This window comes from Punica granatum, chromosome 5, assembly GCF_007655135.1.
Source record: "Punica granatum isolate Tunisia-2019 chromosome 5, ASM765513v2, whole genome shotgun sequence".
NCBI classification, from domain to species: domain Eukaryota; kingdom Viridiplantae; phylum Streptophyta; class Magnoliopsida; order Myrtales; family Lythraceae; genus Punica; species Punica granatum.
Window position 1 is genome coordinate 27981213 of NC_045131.1, and position 14274 is coordinate 27995486.

Genomic DNA, 14274 nt, shown 5'->3' on the forward strand with positions numbered 1-14274 from the left:
CGACCAGAATGAGGTGGTACGCTATGCCCCGCCCGACGACGAGACCACTTACATGGCCTTCATCGAGCAAGAGCGTGACCGAGAGAGCAATCAACCCAATCCTCGAGAACATATATCGTTCTTGCTCCACACCTTTTGTCGCTTGCCAGCAGCAAGATCATCAAAGAAATACCCCGATAGCCAAGAGATTTGGGTCGGCCATAAGTTGGGGTTGGTGCCAACTGATGGCTTAAGCAAGTGAATGGTGATACAAAAGATATTTAATGATTTAACATGTTTATATTGTAAAAAGGAGTATACATACTGCAATCGATAAATCAATTTCATCTCAATCCTCTATATTAAGATGAAAGTATAAAGTTTGATGATCAGTTAGGGCCCCAGCAGCTCAAGAATATGACGGTCCTAAGGCTATGTTTGGATCGTGGGATATGGCGGGGCGGGGCGGGGGTTTTAAAAGGGTAGGGTGGCGTTGGGATGGGCTCCAAATCTCATTTTTTGGATGGTATTATTAAGGGGTGGGGTGGGGAGGGATTTGAAATCTCATGTATGGATAATGGATAGTGTCAAGGCGGGGCGGGGCGGGGTTTAAAAGGGTAGGGTGGCGTTGGGATGGGCTCCAAATCTCATTTTTTGGATAGTATTAGTGGGGGTGGGGTGGAGAGGGATTTGAACTCTCATGTTTGGATAATGGATGGTATCAATATAGGGGGATGGGGAAGGCTATTTTATATAAAAAGACTAAAATAACCTCACATAACTTTTGTGGCTTTTAAAAGGGAGGAACACAAAGGTCTTTTCCATTACGATTAAAAAAAAAAAAAGATGCCTCATCGCATTCCACCAATATGGTGGAGCAATAAAATGGGGCTTGGGAGGGGAAGAGGCCAGCGAGATCTTCCGCTTATGCCACTGGCGACCTCGCCGGTGAGGAAAAGGCCAGTGGGGAAGCCCCCATTGGCAGGACTCGCCTCCCCCTGCCTCTTCTAGGGCTAAGTAAAAAGAACTGACCGACCCAATAACCTGACCTGAACCAAGCCAATCCTCCCTGAATATTTGGATCTTTTATAGCACAGTTCGGTTTTTGGTTCGGTTAGTTGAAGAATTTTCGGTTTCGGGCACGGGTTTTAAAATTAAACCCGATTAACCCGAACCGACCCAAAATTACATAATATAAGAGGCCCAATACCCCAAGATCAGCCCAGCCCAGCCCGCCATCAATTTAGAATCAAAACCTCACTTTTGGTGCCTCCAAGAGCTCACGTCTTCCTCTTTGAAGCTGAAACCCTAGTCCTCGTCTTCTCCATCGTTATTTTTTTCACCCGTCAAGCCTCCAACTGCTAGAGCTCATCTAGAAGATCATTTTTCGTTTATTTTGTCTACTTTATCACTCTTTGTGCGGCAAGAATAAGAGCTGATTTGGATTTTCTTTCACCTTTGTGGCTGGTTTGTGGGCACGTAACGGTCATTCAACCGCACATGTCTCAAACGATTTCCACTCTCTCATTTTTATTTATTTTTCTGGCATTGCAGATGTCTCCGGTAATCCAAGAACCGATACGAAAAAACATTATCCATAAGGGGTGGTTTTCTTATAAATTTCGGTTTCGGTTCTAGGGGACGGGTTTCGAAAATCCTGAACTGTCAAAAGTTGTGCCTCGAAATTTTATCCCGAAACTGACCCGACCCGAACGGTGATCATCTTGACTCTCTTCGACTAAAACGCTTGAAAATTGAAGAGAAAGGGAAGGAGGGGAGTCTCGCCTATGGGGATTCCCTCTGGCCGCCTTCCCTTCGACGAGATTGCTGGTCCCCCTCGAAGAGGTCACCGTGGTGGCCTTTACCGACCTCGTCGTGGGAGAGGTGGCGGGGGGAGGAGCCCCCACCGGCAGAAGTCCCTTCCCCCCCCTTTTGTTCCCTTTTGTTAAATTTTTTTTCCTTCTTTTTAGATTTTCTAATAATTTTAATACTTAAAAATATTATTCGACCAATCACGATGCGCCATGTGAACTGAAATAACGTTGTTAACTTCTAGTTATAGGTTTGGATTAAAAATGTATAACGGATTAAACGTTTACAATTATTTGAGTCAAACTAATACTAAAATTTAACTTTTTACATAGTTTGGGACTTCTGCTATCATTTGGCTCATAGTTTTATATATTGTCATCCTAAAAAATAAAGTCTATTTTCTTTTTTGTATATATATAACGGGGGCATCCAATTTTTGCCAAATAATCCTCACGGCCAACATAAATACCACGCAAGTTCACAAAACAGGTTAGTTCGACAATACATACGGTACAAGGGACACAATAAATATTCTTAAAGGGCACTTTGATCATTTCACCTTCATAGCCAACCTTGGCACCCACAAAATCTTACAATACTAATACTAAATCTTACAGTACTAATACTGATATTACAAGTACCAGCTTATGCCCTCTCAATTGAACTAGAATGTGACCCTAACTGTTCCATGGGCAACCTCACCAAAACACATGACACGAGCTCCAGTCAAGTAAATTCGTCGGATTGCCTCTCCAGTCATCATGCTCAAATTGTGAAGAGTAGGGGAGACTATGGCCGTTAGAACTACTAAAGAATCAAATGCACTGATAGGGAGGTGGAGGAAGAAGAAGAATCGTTCAGATATTGAGCTTCAATAGAAGAAATTAAAACCTTAAGGGCCCGTTTGATTTGTAAGTTTGATTTTAGAATCATGATTTTAATTTTAACTCAACACACTACACAACAAAAATACACGTTTCTCAAGTCAAATTTATAATCTCATCTCATTTGTCTTTTTCCACAATCAAAATCAAAATCAAAATCAAACTTACTTTAACTCTAAAATCAAACGCACCAAGATATCGCTAACGAAGCATGCATGCAATTAATAAAAAATCCTGGTGCAAGTTGACGTAGATCTCGACCTCACTGTCACTTGCCCTCGACCTCGCCATCGCCGCTCTTGGGCTCTAAGTCGTAGGTCTTGAGCTCGAAGTAGCCTCTCTCGAGCTCGACATTCATGTCGACCTCGGCCTCAACCTCGCCCTTGCCCCGGTCGTCGCCTCCTTCGTGTTTTCATCTGAGAGATGGATATCAACGATGAGTATATATTTTTTCTTTTAAGTATTTCGAATATATGGGGGCAATAATGGTAGTTGACTCGTTTTAATTTATTCCGGGCCATAAGGATTCGGACTGGATTGGGTGTGCACTGCTTCTTCATCAAGAAAGTCGAATCAGCTTTTGACCTTATGTTTGTAATCTGCTGATTCCAGACGGAAATGGCTTGAAACTCTTTTAATTGTAAAAGCGATGCGAGAGGGATGCCGTAATTCTAGATGATGCACCAAAAATGTAAGAGATTAACCATTAGAAAAATTGATGCGCTTCATCTAGTTCACAACAAACCTTGCCATTGGATCTTCCCCTTCAAATCGGAAATTCTCCGATGCCGAGGTGAGCCAGCAGCATCCAAACCAAAGTTAGAAGCTCGCCGCCTCTGCTCAGCGCCTGGGCATGAACATCCGCTCTGCAGCGAATTGCTGCATATGAGAGCATTTCCACCCAAACCCGACTCATTACCCTCCACTGGTCCCTTTTCAGCATCTTCAGCTCCTTGGCCAAAATGCACGCATCACACAGCAAAGATGCTCTTCTACCCCTCTCTGGCTTGATGTGCTGGTTACCGTCCTTGATTAACGAAAGAAACTTTTTGCAAACGCCTTTATTCCCTCTTCATTGATCCTGCAGATAATTTTCTTGGTCACTGACACAGTGTGACGGAACCTTATCAGGAAAAGTCCCCCAACAACAGACGTCATGGTAGGCTGCATCAATACAAGATACAGCATGTAATCCGACAGAGTCTTGCAAAATTCGCGCTCATCAATGACCGCTGGGCTGCTTTCATCATCAGAATCTGTATTGTAGCAGAACTCAGTGGCGATATGCCACAAGAGCAGAGACTTGTTGAACTCAACATCCTCGACAGAAGGAAGCAGTTTGCTGCAATCGACTTCTGATTCACGATCAAGGACCCAACAACCTCTAGCGTCACATATGCTCCTGATTGTCTCTGGGTAGTCTGCAAACCTGGATTTCTCTTGCAGCTCTTTGAATATGAAATCCCACAATTTCTTGTCCAAGGGATTCTTCGAAACGTATATCAACTCATCCAGGAAGTCTCCTAGACCAAGATCCAGGCTGTGTGTGCAGCATTTCTTTAATGAAATCCAGATCTTGAATTTAACCTTCGAGAAATAGAAGTAAACCTGGCGGGGAACTGCTCCACCAACCAAATAATCAAAACATGGTTTACTACATTAGTTTTCTCTTGAAAAGATTTGAAGTTATGCAACGCACCAAAAAAGCAGCCCGAAATAAGGAGTATGTACGGGAGCACTGTGGAGATAGAGATAATCACCAGAATGGAAAGGATCTTACCGGTAAATAGGCTGAAGCATCCGCGACATGGCTTGTAAATTTTCCTTGGACGTTGACTGACAGAGTAGCCGATGAGGTTGTAACCCGAGATGGATTCAGACCAACGTCGAAACAACACTGGCGTATCAAACACCGTTAACTTGACATCACCTGGGCCAATCTCATGTTCAGACCAGCTTGGCTTCTTCAGGCTAAGGACAGCATTAAGGATTCGACTAAAGTAGTTGCAGAGTGTACCACTCGTTCTGCCTATCCTCTTCTGGATACTGATATAGGTCCACTCGGAGAAGATCAGCATTAACAGAGATACTACCTCAAGTGCAATGGCCCCAAAGAGCAAGATGTATGTGATTACAACATCAACGGGGGGGAATCCATCCTTTTCCATTCGGACAAAGAGTGCGAGAGCGCAAATGACGATACTTAAATATATGGCCCTAGATAAATAACCTGGAATAGAACGTACCACGACAACCTTGGTATATAACACTTCATAGATGAAGTTTAGCTCCATCAATATTACTCTAAGTGAATCTTCTGGGGCACTAGATAGGAAAAAACATCTGCTATCTTCCCTCTCACGCCAGGTCAAGTACAGATCGACGATAAGCCCCTTAAAGACCTGAAAGCAGCGATATGAATTCCATACCAACTGCATCTCCCCAAGGGGCTCCATCGTATCGTCACCAATATTAATGGCAACTTCACGTCGGGGCAACAGCGACTCTGCAGTACACATCTCATGAAGGATATCAAATGATGCTTGCTCTACCTCTCCTGCATGTTCATCCTCAAATTTCCCATTCTTCGGTAGCGGATCAGGTTTCCAGAGCATAGATTCCTTAAATTTATCCAGGCTCGCCAGATAGAGGGCTCTCGTCCTCTCCAAATACTTGATGAGGCCCGCAATAAGCAGGAGGATGGGTGGAACCAGCCGATTGTCCTCCGGGAATGGGCTAAGGAAGACATAAACAGTAGCAGAGAGCTCGACTACAAGCCCAAGCGTGTGCCTGAGCCACAGGGCATTATCTTCGAGCGCAAAAGCGGTGATAGTGTCGGGACCTCCAAAGTGTATCAGTAGAAAAGGAGCCCAGAACAGGGAAAGGGAGAAATCAGAACTATTCTGACGTGGACTGTAGAAAATGAGTCCGACTGCATATCCTGGGATCCAGTCCGCGAGTAAATAAGCTGACCAGATTAAAAAGGACATCCACTTTTTTGCAGTTTTCTTCCGAAACGGAGCAAAAACTAGTAGAAAGATCTGAAGCGAGAGGCTCAAGATGAGGAAGCCTCGGATGCTGCACTTGGACCAGGCATCCTCCACCCTTCCCAGATCTAGTGCCATTTTACGATCGTTTCCGGTGTTCAGAATACTGGACGGGAAGTTCCAGCAAGGAACTGGATAATCTTCCACTTAAACATATATACATATTCAAACAAAGCATAGGGGCCAACGTCTGAATACGCGATTCTGAATCATTCAAAGAGATGATCCTCTTATCGTTATAAAGACGGCAGTGTCCCAAATTTTTTTTCTTCATGATGCGTGTGAAATCGTTCGTAAATAAGTCCATGGAGGGAAATTTCTTGGGAAGAGACATTATTCGCCGTTGAGAGTTGAGAATGAGTTAAGTTTCATGTCGAAAATATAAGAGGAATTCTACAAGTTTATAAGAGATTGGATAGCATAACCTATCAATTCGAGTTTTTGGATTGGAAATGGGCCAATATCTCATAGGCCCAGTGAAATTTTACATGATATCAGAGCGAGTTACGCTTTCGCACGCACGTGTGAGCTCACACCAGTCAAGAGTGCGCCTCGTATTAATCAGGTCCTATATTGGCCCGGTCAAGTTTCAAGATAGTTAAAAGTGCACCTCTTATTAGGCACGAGTGTGGAGAACTCGAGACTAATTTGGTATTTATACCCCATCACCCGAGCACAAAAGAGGATGTCCGGCTCGTGATCAGTTGTTGAAGGCGGGTGTTTAACGGCACGTGACACGTGATGGAACACACGTACTTAGGTGAGGGCGGTTCTAGAGAGTTAAAAGTGAGTATTGAAAATGGGCCCAATACCTTGACCAATTGAAATTTTACATTAGCTGTTATGATTTGATCAAAATTACCTATGAACTGACTGATTACAGATCGACTCTTTCGGAAAAGGCTACAAAGTAATGAAAGAAGAGAGCGAGAAAACACCAAAACCATATGGATTCACTGAATACCGTGTAGGCCCGGCCTGTCATGTCGCAATAACTAGCGTTAAGGAAATTGGATTCATTTGACTTACTATATGATCACCCTCACTTTACATGAAACATGCTCGTTAGAACAGCGCACATATCAAATCATATGTGTTTATTTCCACCGGGCTTACATAAATTTGGGCTCAATTTCAATTGGTGTGAGATTTCTCTATTTTTTTTCTCTCAACACCCGCTCTAACGTGGCACCGTATAATCTTTTTCATTCTTTACCTGCATGTGTCATGTGAACTTTAACTACCCGCCTTCAATAATTTACCTCGAGTCGAGCTCTCTCCTTTACTGAACCTGGGCCTTAACTATATCGAGGTGGGCTTTTCCTCTATTTCCACGGTCGAGTGAGGGTGGTCAACTATTACGAGCCAGGCTTCCACTTTCGGATTTAGACTTCACTGACATGGGGTGAGTCACAGCACATGGACACGTAATCTGGGCTTTGATACCATATTAAATTTCACCTGACTTATATGGACTTGGGCTCAACTTCAATTTAAGATCTCTAACTTTCAAGTTCTGAAACTGAAATCCCATGTAGATCCTCTACTTTGCTTCCTTGCTGCCGGTGTTGGGTTTCTCCAATTTTTTTACTCTCAACAATAAGCCGAAGTTTATATACCAGCTTTGAAAACACTTGGTCTGAATCTGAAATGAGAGATATCGGCAACGTTATAAAATATTGGAGAATATCGGAGAAGATTTTCCAATATAAAAGGTACTTTTGTGCTTGGTAAAAGGGTAAATTGGTTATACTTTGCGGCCCAATATTTCTGCTCTGGATCAGTTTTGTACCCCAAAGTTTATATATCAGGAATTTCGCACCCTTGCACCCCCGTGCGGTCGTGGAAATTCGGTCGGTGTATATATAAGATGTTTTCAAGGATTCATTGGCAGTCTTCTACACGCATGTATGTAGCAATTTTTTTTTCTTCAGTAAATATGTCTATAATATTGAAATTTGGGTGCAAAAATGGCTGCAACCGAAACTTCATATGCGCAATGCAATCGAAACTTCATATTTTTGTTTAAGTACAGTGATTAATCAATCATCCTCTGTTATCCAAGTGGGTTTTAAGGTGCATCCGTAGTGGCAGATCTTGGAGATAATACACTGAAGAAGATTATTCAGTATATATATAAATATTCCATAATACTAATTCATCGTAATTTCTATTGGTCCGGATCTCTTATAGTATCAAATCTTAATCCAGAATATCTTGACATACGAATTCCATGCAGAGATATAGTATGAAAAATTATTACATGGCAATAGCCCTACAACAGCATATTTCAGTAGTATTATTGTGGTCGGTGGGGTTGATGCAATCGACATGAGAATCGATCATATATAATTATTAATCAAATTAGTGTCTTAATTAATTATCATTATTTTTTTCCATTTTGTTAGACTACCTTGCAGCCGGGGTTTCTCTCCGTATCTTTGACTGTGTGGCATCGTCAAACACGCCGAGGAGAGACACCCCTGCTATGGCGCCTCTCAAAAGATAGAGGCGTCTCTCGTTTGAGAGACCCATACAGCTCGTGCCGCGTGGCAAACTTGGGCCCCACGTGGCAACAACTATTCCCCTTTTTTCTTTTTCTTTTTTGAATAAAATCTGATCAATGAGCTTTCTAGCCGTTGGGCAAGCCCAACAACCACAATTTTTTAAAAAAATTTATAATTTTATATTAAAAAATTTACCTATATAAATACCCACATTTCCCCCACTTCAATTTCACTCCCAATTATCCCTTGCTACTTCAATTTCACTCCAAATTTCCTCCTACTTCTTCTTCTTCTTCAATCAAAAAAATGTTGGATCCAAATCAATTTAATCCTTTTGGATTTTACAGGCCAAATCCAAACTTGCCCCACAATCCAAATTCCCAAAATTCACAAACTTCCAACTCAGGAAATCGAATCATAATTACCAATTTCCTAATTTCTTGAATTATCCACGCCCGTATTATCCCCAACCATACCTCGTCCCTATGCGCACCCGAATCTTAATCTCGTCGGGGCACGCATGCGTGAAGCCTATGCAACGCGGCTTGAGAGTGTCCACCTTCCCGGGGACGCGCGACGGGCGCACGTGAGAATGAGTTGTCACTTACTGTTTACGACCCGAAAGTCGAGGGCCGATGAGTCGCTCGGGTCTAGGAGTACGGGGTACGCCTAAATGCTAAGGCAATGGTCGTACGGAACTGGAAATTCCAAATTCGGGGGTTCTATTACGTGTGGGCCTATATCCCGCACGCCTTTTCGGTACTCTAGTTTACTAGGCTTGCTATTTATTGTTTATTTACCGCGTGAGTTATGTTGCGCTCTCCTTGCCCTTTTTGATACCTTAAAGTAGGTGAAATGGTCATTTCGAGCCAAGGCCCCGAAAGAAGAGTAGGCATACATCTCGAGGAGTCGGTTCGCTATCTTCGCGTTACATTTTGTCGAACCGTGGTGGTTGACTCCCTGCGCGAATCGAGATCACGAGTGTTTGGGCTTACTCGTCTCTAGGTGGCAAAGGACCGACTCAACCGATTCGACACTCGGACCTCTCGCTCGCCGATCGGGGATCCTTACAAATGAATGAATAAATATACAAATGAAATCCTCACGATGTTCACTCAAATAATTACAAAGTACAACTGAATAAAATAAATGGATCCCGATCGGTTTGCATTGGACCAATATTCAACTCCGGCTCACTGTGTGTTTTGAATGACTGTTAGATAAATTAAAGCAACGCGAGCTCAAAGAGCCGAGGGATCGGGTCCGATTGGACTGATGGGTGATAGAAGAATCGATTGATTCTCACTGTAACCGTTGGACCAATCGAGCTCTCGAATGATTTCTAACCGCAATTCACACATTCGATCTAAGTCGCCTTCCACATAAGCTGTACTTCGAGCATAATAGTGACTCGAGGTTAGATCTCATTCCGCACTCGGGTTGCGCGCGCTTGGTGTTTTAGGAGGTGTTGGATCTTGTGTTTGGTGATCTGGGGTGTTGGACCCCGTGCAGTACGTAACCTACGGGTTCAGACCCGAACCGTAACAAATCAACAAAAGAAAATGGAAAATTGAAGAAAACTGATAAAATCGACGAAAACTGACAAGTACAGACAATTACAAACAAGTTGTGTATTAAGCCGAATGTACGTGATTTAATCAGTTATTAACCAGGGTTGATTTGGCAAACAATTTATCCAGCCTAGGCTAACAAAGAAATGTGCTAGAATGCGGTTCTAGGTCGACTATGTGAGTGGGTTTGTTTTAAGGCTTTGTTCTATAGATGACAATGTGATTTCACTGAATACACCAAACTCGTGTTTTAACTCTAAATTTGGAACCTAGAGTTCCACCTTTCAATTATCTAATGTTTGATTAAGTCAAATGCATGATTAACCCGATTTTTGTATACCTTGTGACGGAAATAACGACGTAGCCACTGAATTTACGATAAGATGATAGAAACACTGAAAGTGGATGAAACGGGCTACGCGAATGAAACTTACACCCGAATGGACTGCCCCCTTTTATCCATAGATCGAGGTGTTTCAGTCTCCTTAACGCCTAGAATATCGACGAATCACGAAATGACAATTATGCCCTTGGACAATAAAGATGTGTGAAGTGTATGCGTAAAATTGAGATTACATGATACGAAGAGGTCTAAAGAGGACTCGCATGTTTCGACTTGAGCCGCCACAAATTGGGCCCGGACTCGAGTCGTAACATACGAGTGCTCCCTAGACACTGATTCTATCTGTGTCACGCGTCTCGATGTTTTGAAATTGTGGATTTTCAAAAAGGGCATTTCCATCATTTGGTGATTCGTCGATGCGCTTACAAATTAATGTTCGATTTGTCCAATTATTTAGGCCGAATGGTTTCATTAACCAAATGACACGTCCCATTTCCCCCGTTCGGGGAGTTATTCAGTGATTATCACCTCGTGTCACGATTATTATGGATTTGGTGGGTAATTATCTGGAACTAACATTCCTAGCACGTCACTAACACGTAATTAACAATTAAACGAAAGGTGCAATTACGAACAATTCCAAGAATCGACTTTGAAATGATAAAAGGGGCCGACTTCAACTCGATGAAGGTCACGGGGAATTCGGCCATTCCCTAGGGAAATATGACCGAATGCTCCCTTGACCTCGTTCGAGTTTCGAATTGTCCCTCGTACCAATTCTAATCGCTCCTTGCATGCACCAAATATTACACATGGGAATAACGCACATTTCGCAAAATCGATGCCGCCATAATCTTGGGCGCGCAAACAAGCACATAATGCAAACACAAACATTATATTTAAGGAAATTGATAAAACGACGTTGATTCATACAAATACAACTCGAAAGGTAAATCACGGGAAATATTCGAGATCACGGGATGAGAGGTCCATGACTTCGGGTGAACCAAGAAACCTCTTGGCCCTCTTCCGTGGAAGATAGCCGCGGGTTCCCCTTGGTGCAACCGAGGTCATGAGATCTCTTGCCCCTAGATTTCGGACATTTCTCGTCATGCCGACATGTTGCAATCATGGATAAACATCACGAACGCGGAAACGATTAAATCCGGAAGGGTGAGATCATCATAGACTCGAGAGAGCCAAGGAGGCTCACGGCTCACCGCATGAGGTTCAGCCGAGAGGTTTTGTGACTCTCTTGAGTCCATGTCGGCCTCATTCCCCTAGATTTGAACTACTTCTCGTTATATTTACATGTCACGCCTTACGAATAGTCATCGAAAGCATGGAAATGTCTCATTTCGGGGGAGATAGGTTGCCATAGATCCGAGAGAGCCAAGGAGGCTCACGGATCACCCCTCACAAGGCATGGCCGAGAGGTCCCATGGCTCTCTTGGGTCCATGCCGACCTCACTCCCCTATATTCAAGCCAATTCCCATCGTGTGTTCATACCATGCAACGTCGAAGGAAACCTAGGACGATGGAACCAACAGCATTCGGGGAAGGAGAGGTCCGCACGTCCGCCGGTATGCCAAGGAAGCTCACGGCTCCCTCCAATGGGATCCAACCGTGGACCTCCATGGCCCATCCATGGCATGAGGATCTCTTCCACCACGACCTCAGTAATTTCCAGCCATGATGAACGTAACATAGTAATATACGAACATGACGAACGGTATAAAAGTGCTCGGAAGTGAATAAAAATTGAAACTTGCAAGCAATATGGTTATTAACCACCTCAACGTCCCATAACAAACAAGTATTGAAGAACCTAGCTTCTCTAAGTCGTAGAGGGGTTTTACCTAGTCTCGGGATACGAGGAAAGAGTCAGGGAAGTGGTAAGAGAGTCGGAAGACTCGGCTGGACGGTTAGGGTAGTCGGCATCCGAGAAGCAGCGGCAGTGGCAGCTTGGAGGAAATGAGGTCAGCACGACAACTCCGACCACAGCACCGAGCAAGGTTGGGTTCCTTGGACTCCTAAAGGATAGATCTAGATGTTCGTGACGAGTCTCGGACGTGCAAAGGCTCGAACAAGACGGAAATCCAAAGAGAAACCATGAGATAAACTATGAAACCCCGAAAAGAAGAAAATGAAGGAAGATGCGTCTTGCACGGTTGAATGGCTCTCAGACCGTGACCACTTCTTCACGGGGGAGAGTGAGGGTTGTGAGGAACCCTTAGAATGTGAAGGCACGACTTGTCGTGGTCGTGAAAGGGAATGGCACGTCGGGAAACCCGATTGTACCTGAAGACTCGTATATGGGCTGTTTCGGGTTACTTGCTGGAACAGCGTATTGGAGGCCTCAAATGCTCAAACTAAGCTCGAAAATGGACTTAAGGGGTGAAAAGCATGTAGAATATGAAATTTGGTTGTGATTGGCTTAAGTCGGGATGGGCGATTACTGGAAAACCGGAAGGATTTTTGCTGGTTTCGGTTACGGGAAGGGTTGTGCGGGGTTGGAGGGATGTGTTGAAGCTTGAGAGGTTTTTAGAGAGAGGTTGGCTTGAGAGAGAATAGAATTGAAGAAGTCATTAAGCTTAATGGTGCAAGGGCTTATAAAGGGGAGCTTAATGAAGCAATTAAGGCAAGTTAAGTGTGATTATGGCATGCTTAGGGGGTTGCAGAAATTCAAAGAAGGATTAGGGAGGGGAATGTGTCACTTAGAGTGTAAGGGAAGCAAGAGGAGAAGTGATGGGAAGTAATGGCTGGGAGATATGTGTAGGAAGATATTTGAATTGTGTGGTGGAGGGAACAATGAAGGGTTGAGCCGCCGGTGGAGAGGGAGAAGCCGTGGCTGCCGCGGTGAGCCGTGGCTGCTGGGGTTGAGCCGTGGCTTGGAGGCTTGGCTTGGCTAAGCTGTGGGTCCCACTTGACTAGGAAGAAAACCCGAGGAAGCTCGGTACTCGATTGGTCACGCGCGCGACTTCCGTGGTTCTCTCGGGTCGTGTGATTACGATTTAAATGAGCCTAATATTGGCACGCTTCTCATGCGAGATTATTCGGGTGGTTCGGGGCTCCAAAGCCGATTTTACCTTGTTCGGGCGCTCTGAGTGGAGTTGACCTTCTCCGTTGTCCAATTCTTCCTCCGTGCACCATACTGTTCATCCCGACGCGCTTTTTGCCTAGTGCGGAACCGTTGACCCGTTGTCTTCGACAAAAAATCAATAGCCGGAGGTGACCTAAGAATCAGCGAACGGGGTTTTCTCAGTATTTCCCGAACGTTCCGAGGCGCTCGGAGACCGCTGTGATCTCCGTTTGCCAAGAACGCTCCTCGAAGGTTTGCCGGAAGGCATTCATCACCACTGAAATGTCACTCGGGAAACCTAATTGACCTGCTTGGTCCGAGCCGAAATGATTTCCCTGGTCCTAGGGGTTGTGGGGAGTGGGTGGTGTGAAACTCGGACGTCAACTTTCCATTGAATGAGCACCGAACGCAAGACTTCGCTTGAAAGGGGCCCTTTTCCCGCCGGAAAAGTGCTCGGGAATCCTAAATGGATTGTGCAATGAGATCAGGGTTCACTTCCTTGGGCCTTGAGGTCCTCGGGATTGGTTGGCACGGAGCTCATGCACTGACGGTTCATTAAAAAAGGCTCGGGCCACGTTTCTGTACAAAAAGGGGCCTTTTCTCCGGGTCGGGATCCACTCGGTAGACCAAGATGGGCTCCGAAACATAGCCTGATTCATGTTCCATGGTCTTAGAGACCCTTGGGAGTGTGCAGGACTGTTTTCGAGTGTCGTTTATTTGTTCGTGGACCATGCCTCCCGGGGGCCCTGTGAGGAAATGCGTCTACGGATGTTCCGGGGGTGCCCTGGCTTAAGCATGAGGCTTCTGAAATGCGCTCAGGGGTGCCATTGGTCATTTTGGTACCAAGAAGGACTTTTAGAGTCCCATATTGGATACCTTCTGAAGCTCCAGTGATCCGACGATGAATAGTGCCACAGTGCCTGGTTCTGCTGTTCTGGGGTTTGCTGTTTGTCCGCCCCTTTTGATTGCCCTTCTGGGCCTTTCCTAATGGCCCCTGCCTCGTCTCTGTGGTCCCTGTCCCATGCCTGTGTACCTACCCCTGCCGACC

General features: G+C 44.6%; 1 protein-coding gene across 2 annotated transcripts; it reads right to left on the minus strand.

The window, feature by feature from the left end:
* Nucleotides 1-2776: 2776 nt before the first annotated feature.
* LOC116207291 lies at nucleotides 2777-5964 on the minus strand. 2 transcript variants are annotated; one of them, XR_004156899.1, is made up of 3 exons: nucleotides 4456-5964; nucleotides 3421-4294; nucleotides 2777-3091 (listed from the first exon to the last, which is right to left on the minus strand). XR_004156899.1 is itself a non-coding variant. In XM_031540195.1 (2 exons), exons 1-2 carry the CDS (start codon nucleotides 5798-5800, stop codon nucleotides 3708-3710), a joined length of 1932 nt encoding a protein of 643 aa, XP_031396055.1. In that variant the 5' UTR covers nucleotides 5801-5964; the 3' UTR covers nucleotides 3098-3707. The 2 variants fall into 2 exon arrangements, 1 of the variants encoding a protein (XP_031396055.1); XM_031540195.1 differs by lacking the exon at nucleotides 2777-3091 and having other exon boundaries at nucleotides 3098-4294.
* Nucleotides 5965-14274: the final 8310 nt, after the last annotated feature.

Bases quoted from the DNA above. Each gene is read 5' to 3' on its own strand.
- LOC116207291 (XM_031540195.1), bottom strand. From the start codon at position 5,800: ATGGCACTAGATCTGGGAAGGGTGGAGGATGCCTGGTCCAAGTGCAGC. The intron at 4,295-4,455 runs GTAAGATCCTTT...TTGGTGGAGCAG, and splicing joins ATGCTTCAGCCTATTTACCG to TTCCCCGCCAGGTTTACTTC.